At 45.3% G+C, this 19300-nt stretch overlaps 1 protein-coding gene across 1 annotated transcript; it reads left to right on the top strand.

Moving 5' to 3' along the window:
* Positions 1–221: 221 nt before the first annotated feature.
* On the top strand, positions 222–17478 carry LOC311354955 (calcium-binding protein 8-like; the record flags this gene model as incomplete). The annotated part of the gene is made up of 5 exons (XM_084474816.1): positions 222–339; positions 6172–6315; positions 9736–9848; positions 15516–15669; positions 17351–17478. 5 exons carry the CDS (start codon positions 222–224, stop codon positions 17476–17478), a joined length of 657 nt encoding a protein of 218 aa, XP_084330942.1.
* Between the last annotated feature and the right edge of the window lie 1822 nt (positions 17479–19300).

Here is a 19300-nt window from a genome sequence, read left to right as displayed (position 1 = left end):
GTGTGTGTGTGTGTGTGTAGCTATATTTATGTGAGTGACTATGTACCTGCGTTGACATTTGGGTCTCTGTGTACGTTTATAGCTATTCAAATGGGTGTGTGGGTGTGCAAATGTTTGCGTGTGTGTGTGTGTGGGGGGGGGGGGGACTACTTATATATGTGTGTGTATGTGTGTGTATTTATTCATACTCCTGTTCATCTCTCCGTGTGTGCAGGCTGAAGATGCCGTTCCACCATGTGCGAGCAGGCCTACTCTACCCTGACAACTACCTCAGCAGCTCACTCTCTGAGGGCAGCGAAGCCTTCCAGCTCACCAGCATCTCCCCAGAGGAGCTCGCAGGTAACGTTGTGCCGGGACAGAGCTGTCTAGCCCTAGTACAGCCCAGCACGCTGAACATGTCCATCTACTGGGAAATATGTTGTATTTTTTTACTAGCATTTCTATATTTATCTTATTATATTGAAGGATATTTACTGCTATTAGCTTCCTTGAGCCGAGCCATTGAGACAGTTCTTGTGAGGAAGGAGAAACATTACAAGTATATCAGGTTTCTTTATTAGGTTTAGTCCCGTTTTCCAAGAGACATTATGTTGAATTAGTTAGAGAATATATGAATCTATGCTCAGCAGGACTTTGAGAAATATGACCTAATGTAACAACTAGTAGCATCTATGCTGTTCTATACACAGTTAGGATGCATTGTAGTCTTTAATAGAGTATTAAAGCCTTTCAACTTGCCCAACTATAGATTGTGAACATTGTGTTGGGAGCTGAATCTAGGACACAACTCCAAGGGATCTATGTCAGCACGCACTCACACTCATGACTTCATACATGTGCACTATTGAACACTGCTTCAGTGAGCTTTGGTTCCAAGTCCTTTTGTCCTCCAAATCTCTTAATCCAATGTCTCTGAAGGGGAATTGGCAGATCAATTCACCACCAGCTTTCCCTGGGTCCAATACAACGACTGCTGTGCATGCGTGTGCACGCTTCTGTTGGTGGTTTGTTCCATATAACCTCTCACCTTCAACCAGAAAAAGCTGTATGGAACTGGAGGTTTTATGTAGCGTGAAGTCCTTGTGTCATCAAGGTTAGAGTGTTACCCATCGTGGATGAAGTGAACTGGTTGTGGCTTTATAACCAACAGCTATTCCTCGGTGTATAGATACAGATCGACCCATTTAGAAAAAGGTCTGGTTGGTAAAAAGCCATTCAAGTTCAGGCCTGTAAGCCTCTCCTTTAGAATCCTATTTCACTGCAGGTAGAGGCTAGTGTACCACCTGTTGATGGTGGGACTTTTTTTTAACCTGTTTTCCATCAATTGATGAAAACCATCAAGAGGGCGGCTCAGACCTTAGGTTAGGATTTGTGCAACACAGTGAGTCGTGTAGTGGTATCTCAGACACACACGCATACATGCATTAGTAATACAGATGTAGAAATGTCCTTGCTAAACGCCACCAAGGGGACTTTTACTCAAGGGCGTGATTTTGCATAGGGTCACTTCACAAGTGACTTCATGTTCGCTTCACAAGTTCCTAACTTGAGGGGGGGGGGGAGGGGGGGGGCAGGGGTCTGTGAAGTGTCCCTACCAAAGCTGAGACCAAACCTACGCCCTTGCTTTTTACTGGGCTCCTCCAGACAAGGACACAGGGTGGTGGTGTTGAAAGCTGATTTAATGTAAGGTTTGCAGACAATGATACATGATACAGATACGTTGGGCTCCATGTTGCCATGCAGGAGATCTCCCTGAGTTTTTGTGCGCTGATGGTTTAACCTGCGCACATGATCACTCAATGTGCAAAAGGTGTGCAGCCTCACCCATCCCAGAGTCCAATCAGACTCAATCAGGCTGCTTGAACCAGCCATTATCCACACACACTCCACACCAGTATTAGATTCAAGAAGAAATGAACATACAGGTTGTTTTGGATGACAATCACTTTTCTTGTTTAAGTCTAATTTGATGCAAAGAAATGACCATGTACACACACAGACAGACAGACACACCTTTTTGAGTAAATAGTAGAGAGGGAGGGAGAGAGTGTGAGAGAGAGAGAGAAGAGAGGAGAGAGAGAGAGCGAGGTGACACCCTGGTCTAGTGATCAGCAGAAGGTGCTATTCACAGGCTAAGAGGGGCCTGATAGGGCATCACAAGCTGTTGCTGAAGTGACAGATAGTAAAAGGTGGGCGGAGGATGACGATCTCAGGCAGGGTTGTTTCCAAGACTGACACGAGTGGGCACTGTGTCCGGGCAGATAGACTAATGATAAGCACGCTCACGCAGAGAGAGAGTGGGAGAGAGAGAGAGAGCAACAGAAAACAGTACACACATTGACTGTATCAGTGGCGAAGAGGATAACCTCAATACCTGTTCAGGAAACATCCTTGTTCAGTGGCTACTTTGTGAAAATGCATGAAGTGAGGCAGCATAACCAGGGAGCATCACGTGACTACTGCAAGCTATATATACCACGGGGATCTAGCTGGTCTGAGGTTTGAAAACAATTTAATACAACAATTGAGTAACCAAACAAAAACTAATTTATGTAATTATGCCTTCACATGTGAATATCTAAAGCTGGGGTAGGCGTTGGCAGAAACAAGCCAGAGGAAGCTAGATTTGGAAAATATCCAACCAAATAAATCCCACATCTCCCTTCTGGCTCAACTCTTATGCCACTCCCCCAAAACAAAACAAATATGACAAAGCGTTCTGAATAGATAAACGTCCTACACCAGTTTTAAAAGTCCTTGCGCCACATCGTCTCATGGGATATCCTATACTGACCACGGAGCCATCCCGTGCTTCCTTGTTCCCCACAAATTAACCTCTGTAGCTAGTGAGGAGGTTTCCCGCCTGTCGCACCCTTTTCACAGAGGCGTCATCGCAGCCCAAACAGAGGCGTCATAGAACTCATCAGTACTCGGGCACGGGCAGCAGACTGAGGAATAGAGGTCTTCTGCCGTGGACTGAAAAGGCTCTATTGGCAATTGGTGATGGTGTGTGTGTGTGTGTGTGAATTTAGGGATCTATCCATCTATATCATAATGAATTAATTTAAATGGATGTCAACATAGGTTAATGCAGACCGGTGAAGAACTGCCACTCTCACTTCCTCGAGGAGTCCAGTGCAAAGCAGGCGGTTTTGGCTGTGTACAAACGGTGAAAAACACGGGATGAGGACTCGCCCGCTCATCTCTATCACGTTCACAGATCCGTCCACCCAGGCGTTTCTCGCCAGGTGTGCGTCCTCCTCTCCGTCTCCGCTCTGCATCTGATACTCGTCTGATTGACAGGCCATTAGTGGGAGATTGACAGGGCGCTTTGGGCGATGTCCCCTTGGAGCTCTGGCTCCCCTGCTGCCTGAGGAGACGCCTGTGTGTGTGCGCGTGTCTGTGTGTGTGTGCACGTGTCTTTGTGTGTGCACGTGTCTGTGTCTCATGTGTGCGTGTGTGTGTAGCTGTGTGCGTGTGTCTGTGTGTGTGTGTGCGTGTGTTTGTGTCTGCGCGTGTGTTTGTGCGTGTGCACGTGTGTGTGTACACGTGTCTGTGTCCGTGTGTCTGTGTGCACGTGTCTGTGTGTGTGCGGGTGTCTGTGTCTGCGCATGTCTGTCTGTGCGTGTGTCTGTGTGTCTGTGTGTCTATGTGTCTGTGTGTGCGCGTGTCTGTGTGTGTGCGTCTGTGTGCGTGTGTCTGTGTGCACGTGTCTGTGTGTGCGCGTGTCTGTGTGTGCACGTGTCTGTGTGTGCACGTGCGTGTGTCTGTGTGCGCGTGTCTGTGTGTGCGCGCATGTCTGTGCGTTTGTGTGCCTGTGTCTGTGTGTGTGACTGTGTGTGCGAGTGCTCTCTCTTGAACGTAGCGACTGGGGGGGGGGGTGCGGGGGCGGAGGAAGTTGAGTCAGGAACTGCTGCAGGAGGAGACGGTCTGTTGATGCCTGGCAGCCCTCTGGCTCCTCAATGACAGACACTCTTGAAGATGGAGCAGAGGGAAGGATGGGGAGAGAACAGTGAAAGAGATGAGAGAGAGACCAAAAGAGGGTGAGACAAAGAGATGAGAGGGAGACCAGAGGAGAGAACAGACAAAGAGATGAGAGAGAGACCAGAGGAGGTAGAGACAAGGAGATGAGTGAGAGACCAGAGGAGAGAACAGACAGAGATAAGAGAGAGACCAGAGGAGAGAACAGACAAAGGGATGAGAGAGAGACCAGAGGAGGGAGAGACAAAGAGATGAGAGAGAGACCAGGGGAGGGAGAGGACAGACAAAGAGATGAGAGAGAGCAGAGGGGAGGATGGGGTGAAAACAGAGAGAAGAATCAAGCAGCTTATCTTGATTGTTCTGCGGGGAGAGAGCGTGGGACTGCGGGGGAGGAGAGAGGCTCCACCTCTTCCCGATGAGGGGAAGCCTTTTATCATCAAGTTCCTCTTAAACTCCAATCATTTCAACAGTAATTCACTGTTCTGTCTGTTATGTTGGAGTTGCCTTATGATGGAGTTCTGCTTGACTGCTCAGGGTTGCTAGGCAGTAGGACCATTGATAGTAATAATAGTATTTTTAAAGGTCCCTGTTACGCGGCTCAATGTAACAAAGAAACGGGGCAGGAGACAGCGCGACAATCCACGTTTCTCGTTTTAATTGCGTGAAAAGCATGCATCAAGAAAGCAAGCCCCCTTCTGAGGCTGAAGGCATGGCTTTTAAACACACCTTGGCAGGTGTACACAATTAACTTGATTGAGCACACCACCCAAAGACCATTGCAGTGGCAGTGGCAGTGGGGGCGTAACAGTCCCATGGCATGAAATTTTCACTTTATGAGGTTTTCTAACATTAATATGAGTTATCCTAGCCTGCCTATGGTCCCCCAGTAGCTAAAAATTGTGTTAGGTGTAAAACGAGCAGTAGGTATCTTGCTCCGCCTTTGAAAGAATGAAAGCTCAAACATCTTTTTGAGTCAGTCTTCTGTGTGCAATTTACTCTGTTCTGTTTTCAATAAATGTCCTTATTGTCTGACTGGAGCCCTCCATCTCCACAGACAATGCTTGATTTTATAGATTAATATATATAAATATATATAAATTACCGGATGTCATTCAGGCCTATCTTATAGTAGCCTATATTTCCTGTCAAATTGAAGATAATAAATAATTAATAGATAATAGATTATTGAAGTTAAGTTGTTTAAAACATGAACTTTTCACCTATGAGGGTCCCTATAAATTGATTGCAGGCACACACAGTGTTTGAAACCATAACACAATGTCTTATCAAAGAAACCAGAACATTCTCACAGTCATTAACTCATACGCCCACCAAGCAAGCAAAAGGCCATACAATGACGTAGCTAACTGGCCCTCAGGCCTCGTGCTGACGTAGCTAACTGGCCCTGCAGTCAGGTCTCATTGTCCCCCAACATTGTCCCTGTTGGCTTCAACAGCAGAAGGGTACACTGGAGATTCTGAAGGCCTAGAATCTGTTTGGATTACTGCTCTCATTCGTATTGAGCTGCACTGGAAGCAGCAATGAAAGACTGAGCCAGTCTTGAGACCAATGGGAATGTTTAGTGGTTTATTTCTGACAATCGTGGCGTATGCCCTCATCACTTGGTATTATTTGAAATTCACGATTAGAATTCGCCAAGCCAAAGTGACGGTCACAGTAGTCGGTAAGGGCCTGATATATATGTATATTGTTACGACCTTGCTCTTGGCCACAACAAATATGGAGGCACACCAAGGTCTAAGTGTAAAAGTAACCATAATTCATAACAGAAGTTAACCAAAATAATTGTGTAACCAAAAGTCAAAAGCCAAACGAAGAGTAAATGGTGTCTGGAGAGGGTGAGAGCCATGGGCAGACTGGGGAGCAGTATTATATCTGCAGCCAGCTGGCCCGATTGTGCAGCTCCACCCACCAGGAACCACCCGAGAGGAGAGAGACAGACAGGGAGGAGCAAAGGGTCCTGCCCCAAACTACACAACAACACTCAAAGACAGCCAGAGGCCCGTCACAATATCCCTCTCCCTCAACAAACCTGCTCTTAAACAGAAGTGGATATTCATTTGGATTTGCTTGATCACTAAATATCACAGAAAGAAAAATGAAACACGCCAACTTTGTTTATGTATCTATGATGTCTTCTTCATTATTATTGCTTTGTTTTCTTCCCAGAAATCCGAGAGGCATTCCGTATTCTGGACCGCGACGGGAATGGCTTCATCTCCAAGCAGGAGCTGGGCATGGCCATGCGCTCACTGGGCTACATGCCCAGCGAGGTGGAGCTGGCCATCATCATGCAGAGGCTGGACATGGATGGTGAGGGGCACGCACACACACACACACACACACACACACACACACACACACACACACACACACACACACACACACACACACACACACTCAGACAAGACAGACACTACACACTAATACACTAACACACTAACACACTAACCACACACAAACCATAATAAAACACATACACACAGACACACACACACACACACACACACACACACACACACATACTACAAACTAACAAACTAACAAACACACACACACGACACAAAAACACAAACACAGGAGCAACAGGGTAGGGGGGCTCTGTGGTATAAAAGAATATGTGATGTAGCTCTTCCCAAGGGGGTGGAGCTATCCAGGGTGCTGATCTGGGACCTGCTGTCCAGAAGTATGGGGGTGCTGAATGTCTGTGGGCATCAAATATAAAAATACACACACACAGTCAGTTACAGACACATGCATGTGCTGCAGTTAAGTTGTAAAGAGAGCGGAAATGAGAGGAAGAGAGGTTCCAGTTTGTTACTGAATGTCGCCTCCCCCTCACCAAACACCTGTGATTGAATGGCAAGATGGACTCTTGATAATTACGGATGCCCTGAATGGTCTGAAGTGAGCACTGAGCAGTCTACAATGGAAACAGTCTCACACAGCGGCAGGCGCAGTCAACTCAAATCAGATCTTCTCACAGCGCTTTGACTCACTAATGGATGGATGGCTGTGGCATTTCTAACAAATTAGCCTCAAATATGATCTCTTCAAGCTTACCTACAGCACACAAGAGAGTGAGAAGACTCTGAGACTCTCAGAAGTCTCTGACATCTTCCAAACCTTCAAACAGGAGGACAGGGAGGTGCAGCGGGCAGGGTGTGTATGATTGGCCTTTAAGCCTTTAAGCCTCACACAAATGACACTGCGTGTCCAATCCCTTCAGTTTGTAGAGGTGGCCATTGATTTCCAGTGTGGCCGGTCCAAACCCCAGCTGCCCTGAGCGCTGGCCTCGCCCCCCAGGAGTCAGAGCAGAGCAGCGTTACTGGGGTGGGGGGCTGGAGCGGGGGGCTGGAGAGGGGGGTACTGGAGCCTGTAGAAGTGGGCTGGAGCGGGGGGGCTGGAGAGGGGGGCTTCCAACGTGCGTTCATTGGCGAGGGGAGGCGGGACTTCCGAGCGTGCGTCAGAGAGAGCAGGAAGTCCTGCTTAGCGGCAAGAGGTGAGAGAAAGGGCGGGATGTTCGCTATAGGGACGCTCAGTAGAGGAGTTGCTTCACAGAAAGAGACAAGTGGTGCCGGCTGTAAAATTCAAATTGCCTTCATTATAATAACCAAATAAAAGTGGATGGAGAGGTTTCTGTAGGCCAGCATCGGGCATCATAGACAGCCCAGTAATGCTCCACAAAACTGTGGTTAAGCTAAGCTGTGACAGGTAAGATGGATTTCATGAGCCAGTCGGAGAAGAGATGCCGGATTAATACCTGACCAATGACTATGCCATCTTTGACAAATGACACTCAGATGTTAGATTTTGAATGGACAGGATATAGATCCTGCCTACAGTAAGGTTAAATAGGCCTCTATTTGCATAGGCTTGGGTCCGTTTGGTGGTTTGTGTGAGTTTTGTTTCCATGGTAACATTCCATCGCTCATTGGGCATATGAGTTGGGATATGAGAAGGCCCCTGCTGGTTATTTGATTATTCAGGTCATGTAAATGAAGCCTCTGACCTGGGATCAGTCTGACCACTGCTTCTCCCTACCGAGGTATAGCACTTTAATTCAGAGAGCTTCTGGCGGACTCGCTTTACATGAACCACGACAGGCAGGGACAGTGCAGACCTCCTCGCTGGCGGAGGTGATTCTCTCTGTGGATAGGCCTGCTCCGGGTTGCTTCTCTGCTACCTGCCAAACTGAATAATGGGACGTTTGTTCTACAGGCCAGGGCCGTGTACATGGTTCCAAACGGGCAGGGGCTCAGTCGCTGAGAAGGGCACCTGAGAAAATGGGCCCTTAAAAGTGCCTGGAATGAGTAGACCTTCTTTTAGAAGCTGCTATAGGGACCGACTGACAGCTTCTCACATTGTTAACTTCCTGTTTCCACAGTGTCTCACGTTGTTTACGAAGTAAGCAAGAAAACAGGGCGTAAACAACGTGAGACGCTCTGGAAACAGGAAGTAAACAACGTGAGACGCTGTGGAAACAGGAAGTAAACACATGAGACACTCTGGAAGCAGGAAGTAAACAACAAGGGTTAATTACATCTAAATCGGTAGAAACAACGTTTAGACATAAATGACAATTCATTGAGTACGCAGGCACACACACACACACACTGTGTTTGGAAGGAAAATGACTGCTGACACCACCAGTGTTTTCTATGCTTGAATAACACCCGCTGATCTGTCTTGCGGCTAATTGCTCTATTTTCACAATTAAATCAACTCTGGTGCCCCCCCCGGGAACATTCACCCAGCTCCAATCTGGCAATTTATGGCGTTCTCTTTTTTCTAAGTGTGTGTGTGACTTTAGAGACCCCTTTGTTGGATTGTTTTTGTGTATCATTGTTACACTGGCACGGTGTTTTGCGTGCGTAGCTTGATGTGTTATCCAACTCTCAGCCGTCAACAGCTGAAATAGTTAAAGGTGCTGTACGTAAGCAATGTTATTTGAGTGTAACTCGTTAGAAATGGCACAGGCATCGGTCTACTGTTATTGAGGGAAATGCGAGTTGACTGTGCCTTTTTTCTATATGAGACAAATGCCTCATTGCCTCAATGCCTCATTGCCTCATTGCCAGTAGCGATGAGACAAATGCCTCATCGCTACTGCCTCATTTCTGGCCAATCAGGGCCATTCATGGAATCCATCTTGCCAAGCACATTTGTGCACACAAGTCATCATCTCAATGGCGTAGAATCTGAGCAGAGAGGAGTGTTTATTTTGGGACTGTTTATTTTCCAAATCTTCCATGCTCTGTCTCTTTGTGTCAAAGCGTACCTACAGCCCCTAACCATGGAGCACGCTAAGCACATGTTGTCAAGGAGCCTAGCTCTGCATGGAGCAGAACAAAGAGGAACTAGCAGTCAGCCTCCATTGTGAGCTGTACTGGGAAGCACGGGGGACACACTAGTGGGGATGCGTCTGACTTTGTATACAATGGTGTAAAGGAGTTGAGAGAGTTGAGTCATCAGCAGGGATGTGTCATGAGCTGCTTTAAGATGCTTTCCCTCCGGAAATAGGAACCAACTCATTTTCTGCCCCATTACATGTGGGTCTCAAGGGATGTTTTCACAACATCATCCTCCACCTGTCTGTCTTTCTACCTCTCCACCTGTCTTCTCTTTCTACCTCTCCACCTGTCTTCTCTTTATAACTCTCCACCTGTCTTTCTTTATACCTTTACCTACCATGTGTGTGCGTGTGTGTGCGTGTGTGCTTGCTCCTTGCAGGGGACGGCCAGGTGGATTTCGAGGAGTTCATGACCATCCTGGGCCCCAAGCTGCTGTCCTCTGACAACAGAGAAGGCTTCCTGGGCACAACCATCGACAATATCTTCTGGCAGGTGAGGGAAACTATCACGTATCTTACTGCCGTCAGCTACTGGAGCCTTCAACTAGTATTAGTAGTACTAGTAGTATTTAACTTCCAAATACTCCCACATTCACTCTCTCACACACACTACACATATGTGTCGAGATGTGTAGTCAATAAATCTAACTCATTATACACTCCTGAGTGGAGTTTCATGCTCTCCGTGCTCATAAAGTGAAACGATTGCTAAGGTTTGAGATGAGCCTCTTATTGGTTTGCTTTTGTAGATTGTGTTAACTTGTGAATAAATTAAGTTCAATGATTGTTAATTAATCAGAAATTAGAGAGAGAGAAAGAGAGAGAGGGAGCGGGAGAGGGATTGAGAAAGAGAGAGAAAGAGAGAAAAATATAGTCAGTGAGAGAGGGAGTCACTATTTTGTGCTAAAAATAATGCTGCATCTGAGAGAGAATGTTGAGATTAAGAAATGAAAAATGGAGGAGACTGAGCGCAGAGGCAAGCAGCCTCAAGGAGGTGGAAATGAATGAATGATAAAGAGACAGCTCAACAGAGACAGAGAGAGAGAGAGAGAGAGAGAGAGAGAGAGAGAGAGAGAGAGAGAGAGAGAGAGAGAGAGAGAGAGAGAGAGAGAGAGAGAGAGAGAGAGAGAGAGAGAGAGAGAGAGACGTGGAGGAGAAGATGGTGCAGATACCGGCAGAAAGCCATTCTATGTTGAGTAAATGGAATATACTGAAATGCATACATGAGAGAGAGAGAGAGAGAGAGAAAGAGAGTGGAGAGAGAGAGTAGAGAGAGAGAGAGAGAGAGAGAGAGAGAGAGAGAAAGGAAAGAGAAAGAGAGCAAGAAAGGGAGAATAAATGCACCGAAAGGTCTCTCCTGAAGGTCGTAGACATTGTGTGTCCCAGGGGTGATTTATAAGTTTAATCTCAGACAGAGAGAGAGAGAAAAGAGAAATGTGAAGAGAGAGAGTAAGAAAGGCTCTGAAAGGCAGAGAGCGGAAGAGTAAGAGGGAGAGGATGAAACTGTCAAGGTGAGAGAGACAGCGAGAGAAAATCAGAGACGGATAGAGCTAAAACAATAGCAGGACCAAAACACAAAGAGAGAGAGTGACACAGAAGACAATACCTGGGGGGGCAACATCACCAAGATGATGTGTTGAGTCTGTGTATGTGCATGTGTGCGTGCTTGAGTGTGTGTGTGTGTGTGTGTGTGTGTGTGTGTGTGTGTGTGTGTGTGTGTGTGTGTGTGTGTGTGTGTGTGTGTGTGTGTGTGTGTGTGTGTGTGTGTGTGTGAAGGAGGAGCCTGAGGCAAGTGTGGAGTTGCATGATGTGCAGATTTAAATCAAGCTGTTGAATCATGATCATTATCCTCATTATTATGTCAGTGTCCTTATTAATGTCACTCAGTGCTTAGTGATTGTCTTCAGTGATTGGCATGGAAACGGCTTCTACTGTGTTTTGTTGGTGTATTTCAGAGATAGATCAGATTCAGAGCATGAATATTTGTCAGTCTTCCTCAAGTTCCATGGTTTCTAGAAATTGCAGGACCATTGAGATTTAGGATTTAGTTTTGTGGTGAACCAAAGTTACTGTCTGTTCTAATGTTTTAAATGTCCTTTGTCCGTGTCCCTCTGGGGGAGGATTACAGCGTGTCTGCTACTGCTCTCAGCCTGCGCACAGATATTGCATTATTCTGTCTCTGAGTGACTTCCTTCCCTCCTTGTTGGTCGGTCTGTTGGCAGTCTGACGTGTGTCCGGCTGCAGCTCCGCCCTGATAATCAGCAATTCTTTCTCCCTCACTCATCATTCAGTCTGAGGTGGATCCAGTCCGAGCTGTCACAAAGATCGGCTGTGATTCCTTCCAACTTAACCAATCACTAAGCAGACAACGATCAAGTGACTTCTGCTATCTGTTGTTCATTCAAGAACCGTCATTTCTCAAAATAAATTCAAAACAGCTTTGATAGCAGAATCCAAAGACTTTAACGAGACCTTAATGTGTTACTGAAATCCCTGTTCCAGCTCCAATTTGAACTCTATGAGTTTATTAAAATGTGTTTTTGGCTGAGAATTCTTCGAAGAATGCATGTCATTTCATTTCATTTCATTCATTTCATTTTTGATTTATTTCATTCATGGTTCTCACATAGTTGCACATTTACATAGTGTACACATTTTCACCACACATAACACACATAACCCTCATCATAAATGTCATAAAATATTTTTTTTTGGATTGTCGTTGTGTAGGAGCGTTATAATGAGCAATGTTGCATATGAAATTAGCCACGCTGGGGCGTTATTGTATCAGTGTATGAGAAGTTGAACCATCCCTCTCTCTATCAACCGCTCGCCAGACAGAGCTCCACACCCTAAAGGACAACATGTCACACAGATGGTAGGAAACATCTGGCGTCATTTCAAAGACACAAACACATCTCAGTGACTCTATTGCACCCAGCTGAAATCAACGTATTCAACAGCCCTGTGATAGGTCTTAGATTAAGGGCTTGTTCCTCTGGTTTTAAACTAAGGGCTTGTTCCTCTGGGCTTAGACTAAGGGCTTGTTCCTCTGGGCTTAGACTAAGGGCTTGTTCCTCTGGTCTTAGACTAAGGGCTTGTTCCTCTGGGCTTAGACTAAGGGCTGGTTCCCCTGGTCTTAGGCGGAGGGTTTGCAGGTATTTCAGCGAATAAGGGGGAAAAGGGGGTTAACCTTCCTACAGGTCAAAGCCAAACTCCACCACTCTGCCGTTTCCTGAGCCAGGGGGTCAAAGGGCAACTCATTTATCATTTAGCCTGTCTGTCTGTCTTCAGCCTGACAGAAATAATAATTAAAAAAAAGATAATTAGACTAAGACACTTTTCAAAACATGTTACCAAGAACTTTACATGAGCAAATGAAAAACAAAAAAATTCAAAATTCAAAACCTGTATAACAATAATAAAATGAGCCATCCATCCTAGCAAGGGGAAATGAAGGATAATTGCCACCACAGTTCATCAGTTTGATGTGTCTGGTCACAGAGTACTAGAGAAACATAAGTGTGCATATTTTTAGATTTGGATGTTTGTCCAGAATGGATACTGTGCCCCCCGTATTTCTATACCCAATTAACCTCACGCACCAGAAGCTGAAATAAAGGTCAAGAGATTGAGCCCCCCAGATGAGCAGCAAGGCTTGTCTATCTCCTTGAAGTTCACACAACTAGCACAGAGGAGGACACAACCTCTGTATTCACAATACTACTTATAATGCTGCAGAATCAGAATGTTCCCAAAGATTCAATGAAACCAGGGTTGGGGTATGTTGCCCCCATATGACCAGGTGTATCTATTTCTGTCTCGAGTGGGACGGCTCCATTCCTCTGGATTGAACATTACCTATGCACGGCGACATGCTCCTCAGGGGAGGGGTTTAGGGATGAGGGCAGACAGAGAGCAGCAGGAGGGGAAGGTCAGGGAAGCGCATGCTCCTGTGACTGATGGGTCCTGCCTCAGCATGTCACCCCGTCACCACGCATCACCCCTGTTGTCTTTGAGAAGCAAACAAAGCCCCCAAAACACACACACATGCACGTACACACACACACACACACACACACACACACACACACACACACTGCATACAGGGATGTATTCTCAAATACGCACATGCAAACACAAATGCACACATACATGCACACACACACAAACACAAACACATGCACACGCACATGCAGACAGGCACACACACACTCTTGACCTTGGCATCATGCCCGTTGCGATACACAGGGTGGGTGGCTGTGTGGTTGATCACGCCTTGGATCACACTGAGAGAGGAGGTTTAAAGGAACTAGTTGGTTTTGTTGAGAACAAAAGGAGCGTTGCTGGTTTAATATAACAAAGGAGTGTTGCTGGTTTAAAATAACAAGGAGCGTTGCTGGTTTAATATAACAAAGGAGCGTTGCTGGTTTAAAATAACAAGGAGTGTTGCTGGTTTAAAATAACAAGGAGCGTTGCTGGTTTAAAATAACAAAAGGAGCGTTGCTGGTTTAAAAGAACAAAGGGAGTGTTGCTGGTTTAAAAGGAACAAAGAAGAAGTAAACAAGTGTCGAAGAAAGAGGTTATTAATGTGTTGACGTCATTAGCTGTTTTGATCAGTGCTGATCAATGTGTGTGTGTGCGTGTGTGCGTGTGTGCGTGCGTGCGTGTGTGCGTGTGTGCGTGCGTGCGTGCGTGTGTGTTTAATCAAATTATAATGAGTTACAGTTATTATGTACTTGTGTTCCCAGAGGAGATTAGTCTTTTTTCTTGAAGATTGCATGAAGATGGCAGGAAATAATTCCCAGAAAAAGGCAAGCCCTATAAAGCTTTGGATCCTCAATAATACTTTTAGGTTTTCAATAATACAACAAATAAAACCATTAATAAAACAATCAAATAATACTTTAATTCATAAAAATGTAATTACATTGTTTGTATGTGTGTGTGTGTGTGTGTGTGTGTGTGTGTGTGTGTGTGTGTGTGTGTGTGTGTGTGTGTGTGTGTGTGTGTGTGTGTGTGTGTGTGCTCCGTTTATGAACATGGCACATTAATAGAGCCTGGTCTGCAAGAACGCAAAGGAAGCTAGTCCATCTAGTCCAGGTCTAAAGGACGCTAGTCCATCTAGTCCAGGTCCAAAGGGGGCGGTCTATGTAGTCCAGGTCTAAAGGAGGCGGGTCTATCTAGTCCAAGTCTAAAGGAAGCTGGTCTATGTAGTCCAGGTCTAAAGGAAGCTGGTCTATGTAGTCCAGGTATAAAGGGGGCGGGTCCATCTAGTCCAGGTCTAATGGAAGCTGGTCTATGTAGTCCATGTCCAAAGGGGGCGGTCTATGTAGTCCAGGTCTAAAGGAGGCGGGTCTATCTAGTCCAATCTAAAGGAAGCTGGTCTAGCTAGTCCAGGTCCAAAGGGGGCGGGTCCATCTAATCCAGGTCTACAGGAAGCTGGTCTATGTAGTGCAGGTCCTGGAGGGAGCAGGTCCTGGAGGTTTTACATGTGTTGAGACACCAGGCTTCTCTCTTCAAACTCGTGGCTGTTCCTGTGTGAGTCTCTAACATGCCAAACCTCTGAAACCCATCCCACCGCGCCACAAATCCTGGGGTCCGTCTGGGTCCGTCTGCTGGGCCAGCTGCTCCTGGTGTTGGGGGGACCTGTTGCTAGGGGGGCTTGGGTTACCCGTTGCTAGGGGGGCTTGGTGGGGTGTGACTTCTTATGCATGAAAAGAGTGTGATGGGTGCTTTAAGATGGCTGGTGGGTGGTGTTGGTGGTGTTGGTGGTGTATAGGGGGATGGGGGTCTTGTTTATTGCTTTAGAAAATCCATTTTCAATATCTATATTTATATACATATAAACATGCGTTTGTGTGTGTGTGTGTGTGTGTGTGTGTGTGTTGCCTAAATGAGGCAATTTAAAAACGAATAACTAAAAAAAGCCTGCAAAGGTACACACATTTTCCGACCTACACAATATAATAATACACAATTACACACCCACGCACACAGAAACACACATGGCACACCTGCTACAAAATGATATCTGACTGTGTGTGTGTGTGTGTGTGTGTGTGTGTGTGTGTGTGTGTGTGTGGTTATGTATGTGTGTGTGTGTGTGTGTGTGTGTGTGTGTGTGTGTGTGTGTGTGTGTGTGTGTGTGTGTTTGCAGTTCGACATGCAGCAGCTGTCTCTGGACGAGTTGAAGCAGGTTCTGTTCCACGCCTTCCGAGACCACCTGACGATGAAGGACATCGAGAACATCATCATTACTGAGGAGGAGAGCCTCAAGGAATCCTCTGGGAACTGCCCCGAGTACGAGGGAGGTGAGCCTGGGAGCTTTCCCGTGTGTGTGTGTGTGTGTGTGTGCGTGCCTGCCTGCCTGCCTGCCTGCGTGGGGGTGGGTGCTTGCAAGTGTGTGTGTGTGTGCGTGTGTGTGTGTGTCTGTGTGTGTGTGTGTGTGTGTGTGTGTGTGTGTGTGCTTGCACGTGTTTGTGTGTGTGTGTGTGTGTGTGTGTGTGTGTGTGTATGTATGTGTGTGTACACTTGCACGTGTGGGTGTCTGTGAGTGTGTGTGTGTGTGTGTGTGTGTGTGTGTGTGTGTGTGTGTGTGTGTGTGTTTTTTTCAGCGTGTTGACTGACTGCAGTTTATTGTTTATCACTAGACCAGGGGTCAGCAACCTTTTCAACATGCAGTGCCAGTTGGACATTTTCTCATTAATGAGTGTGCCTTAAGGAACAATATATTAAATATTAAGCTGAATTATGACACAGCGACCAAAAACATTTCCAGAAGACCTGGAATTGTATTATTTCCATATAGTCCACAATCATGCAACAACATTTAAAAGTTTTTTTTTGTTGTTATATTTGCAACATGGGCTTACAAATTATAATTACATATATCCCATCTTAAAATACTGCTTTCAGAAACTCAAAAACATATTTGCACTGTGAGAAATGTAAAAACAGACTGTTATATTATATGAGAATGATGGAAACATCCACATCAATATCTTTAAGACATGTACAGCTTTGCAAAAACATGTGAAGGCCATGCATACAGGCCACTTGCAACAATCTTTTAAATATTTTCTTCTCTATTACTCACAACATAGGTTTAAAAACGATTAATTTATCCCAATTCAGAACACTGCTTTCAGTAACTCATTTAAACATATTTGCACTGGGAGGAAATGCCCAAAACTGAATAAAGTGCAAAACAAATCGGTAGTAATGATTACGCTGCCGCATTGTAGTAGTGAAAAAATATATATATATTTATATATATATATATTTTTTTTTTTTTTGCAAGTGTGCCAATGATTATGCATCCACGTGCCAGTGGTGGTACGCGTGCCTAGGGTTGCCGACCCCTGCTATAGACTTATCAGTGAGCAAATCTGTTCATGTACTCAGAATCAAGGTCATGAAAACAACACCCCACATTTAACAGGTATAGATTACATACAGCAGTCCAAGTGGTAAGCTATAGATCTATAGATATAGATGTCACATTGGTGTTCAGCTAATGCTGCTCGTATTTACAGAAAGAATCTCTCATCTGCATCCCTTGTTGCCCTACAATCCCAGCACGCACCTAGAGAAAATGGGTTTCTTAAGGTCCTAAATGATTCAACACATAAATAATGTTGCATGGATAATAAGGTTGTGAAGTAGCTGCAACCAACTGATGAGCCAGGACACTGTCTTTAGGTTCCACCGTGTGGGGGCCCACACTGTCTTTAGGTTCCACCGTGTGGGGGCCCACACTGTCTTTAGGTTCCCAGCGGTGCCCTACTTTAGAAACACAAGAAGTAGAAAAATAATGATGATCATGATAATATTAATAATAATGATATTAGAAAGATGAGCCGATATGTTGTCCACACATAGCTCGTCTTCCATGATACTGTTTGGTTACCCTGGCAACAGGGTCATATCTATAGCATTAGAAGGTGTAATGTCATGGAAGTAAATAGCACACTATATTTCCCTCTTTCTCAGTCCACCCTAAGAAGAAGAATCGACAGACGTGCGTCCGGAAGAGCTTGATTTGCGCCTTCGCCATGGCATTCATCATCAGTGTCATGCTCATCGCGGCCAATCAGATGCTGCGAAACGGCATGGAGTGACGAACACTGCGCTGCGGAGCGCAGTAAGGGACCACAGAGCCATGACCTCACATCCTGTCTTTTTTCAGCCAGAGCTGGGCACAGCCACAACACAAGACCTTCTCTAAATGACCTCTTGTGTTTCTTTAATGAAGAGCGTTGGACACTCTGAGGGACTGCTTCACACGGGGGGGGAGGGAAACGCAGCCTGGATGTGTGGAGGTCAAAGAGGAAACACAAAGTGATACAACTTGTTTTGTTTTGATATTTTATAAATCATATGAAAATACGGGGTATTACATTTAACTGTTTTCAAGACTGTCTCTCACCCTTTAACCTTGATTTTCTAATTAATGCTAATCTGTCTGACATGTTATCAGGTGCTTTGGGCCAATCCCAGTTTCAAACCCTGTCATCCCATGTCAGATGGCCTCGTTAGGGAACCGAATGGACCGGCCCATTCGGTCTTGGAAAACCAGGGTTATAAAGCCCAACCACAGGCTCCTCTATACTCTAGTGTGTGGCCCCAGGGAGCCAGGGTGCAGCATCATGTATAACGAGGTGCAGCATCATGTATAACAAGGTGCAGCATCATGTTAACGAAGTGCAGCATCATGTTAACGAAGTGCAGCATCATGTATAATGAGGTGCAGCATCATGTTAACGAGGTGCAGCATCATGTTAACGAGGTGCAGCATCATGTTAACGAGGTGCAGCATCATGTTAACGAGGTGCTGCATCATGTATAACGAGGTGCAGCATCATGTTAACGAGGTGCAGCATTATGTTAACGAGGTGCTGCATCATGTTAATGAGGTGCAGCATCATGTATAACGAGGTGCTGCATCATGTTAATGAGGTGCAGCATCATGTTAACGAGGTGCAGCATCATGCTAACGAGGTGCAGCATCATTTTAACGAGGTGCAGCATCATGTTAACGAGGTGCAGCATCATGTTAACGAGGTGCAGCATCATGTTAACGAGGTACAGCATCATGTTAACGTGGTGCTGCATCATGTTAACGTGGTGCTGCATCATGTATAACGAGGTGCAGCATCATGTATAACGAGGTGCTGCACCATGTCTAAATGTACTGCGTTCCACTCCAGTAGATCTTTGAAGGCTTTGATGTAGCCCAAAGTAGGTGTTGACTTACTCTTGTCTTAAACGTTGTGTATCTTAATGACAGTGTCGTCTACGTAATCTAAACTCAGGCTTTCAGAGTGGTTTCCATAATGTGCCGAGCCAAATGACCCTCCTGTTGTCACAGGTCCTATCCAATACACACACCAATAGGTATATTTGATATGTGATAACACAAGATGTTCATGTCGTTCAATTTCATTATTCTTTATCAAACAATAATTCACTGTATATAAATGAAAAATATAAACATACAGTTTGATTTCTTTTTCATCTCGAGGAAAATGTATGGTGAGAAGTGGCTGTGATATGTACTGTATTATGGACGATGCGGAACTGTTTCAAGTTGTGGGCATCACCATGTACCATTGTGAATGGTTCCCATCTAGTGGTTATAATGAGATCTGCAGGTGAAACACTGGGATTTTTTATTTTCAGATGCTTTTAAGGGAAAGAGAATAATAGGTCTGACTCCCTGCTTTGGGATGTTAGTCCGATGCCATTTGGGACCTTAGGTCTGCATTATTTATTAGTAGAATACTCTAGGGCTACGGCTAGTGGGTGGTGACCAGAAACAACTTAGTAGACAAAAGTAGACAAAAACAAAACAACTAAACAATACTAAAGCATTGTTTAGTATTGTTACTAAACAAATTGTTACTAAACAATGCTTGTATTTTAAAGAGATAACTGAGGGTG

This window comes from Micromesistius poutassou, assembly GCF_964030765.1.
Source record: "Micromesistius poutassou genome assembly, chromosome: 10".
In the NCBI taxonomy this organism is placed as follows: Eukaryota; Metazoa; Chordata; class Actinopteri; order Gadiformes; family Gadidae; genus Micromesistius; species Micromesistius poutassou.
This window is presented reverse-complemented; position numbering and strand designations above follow the sequence as displayed.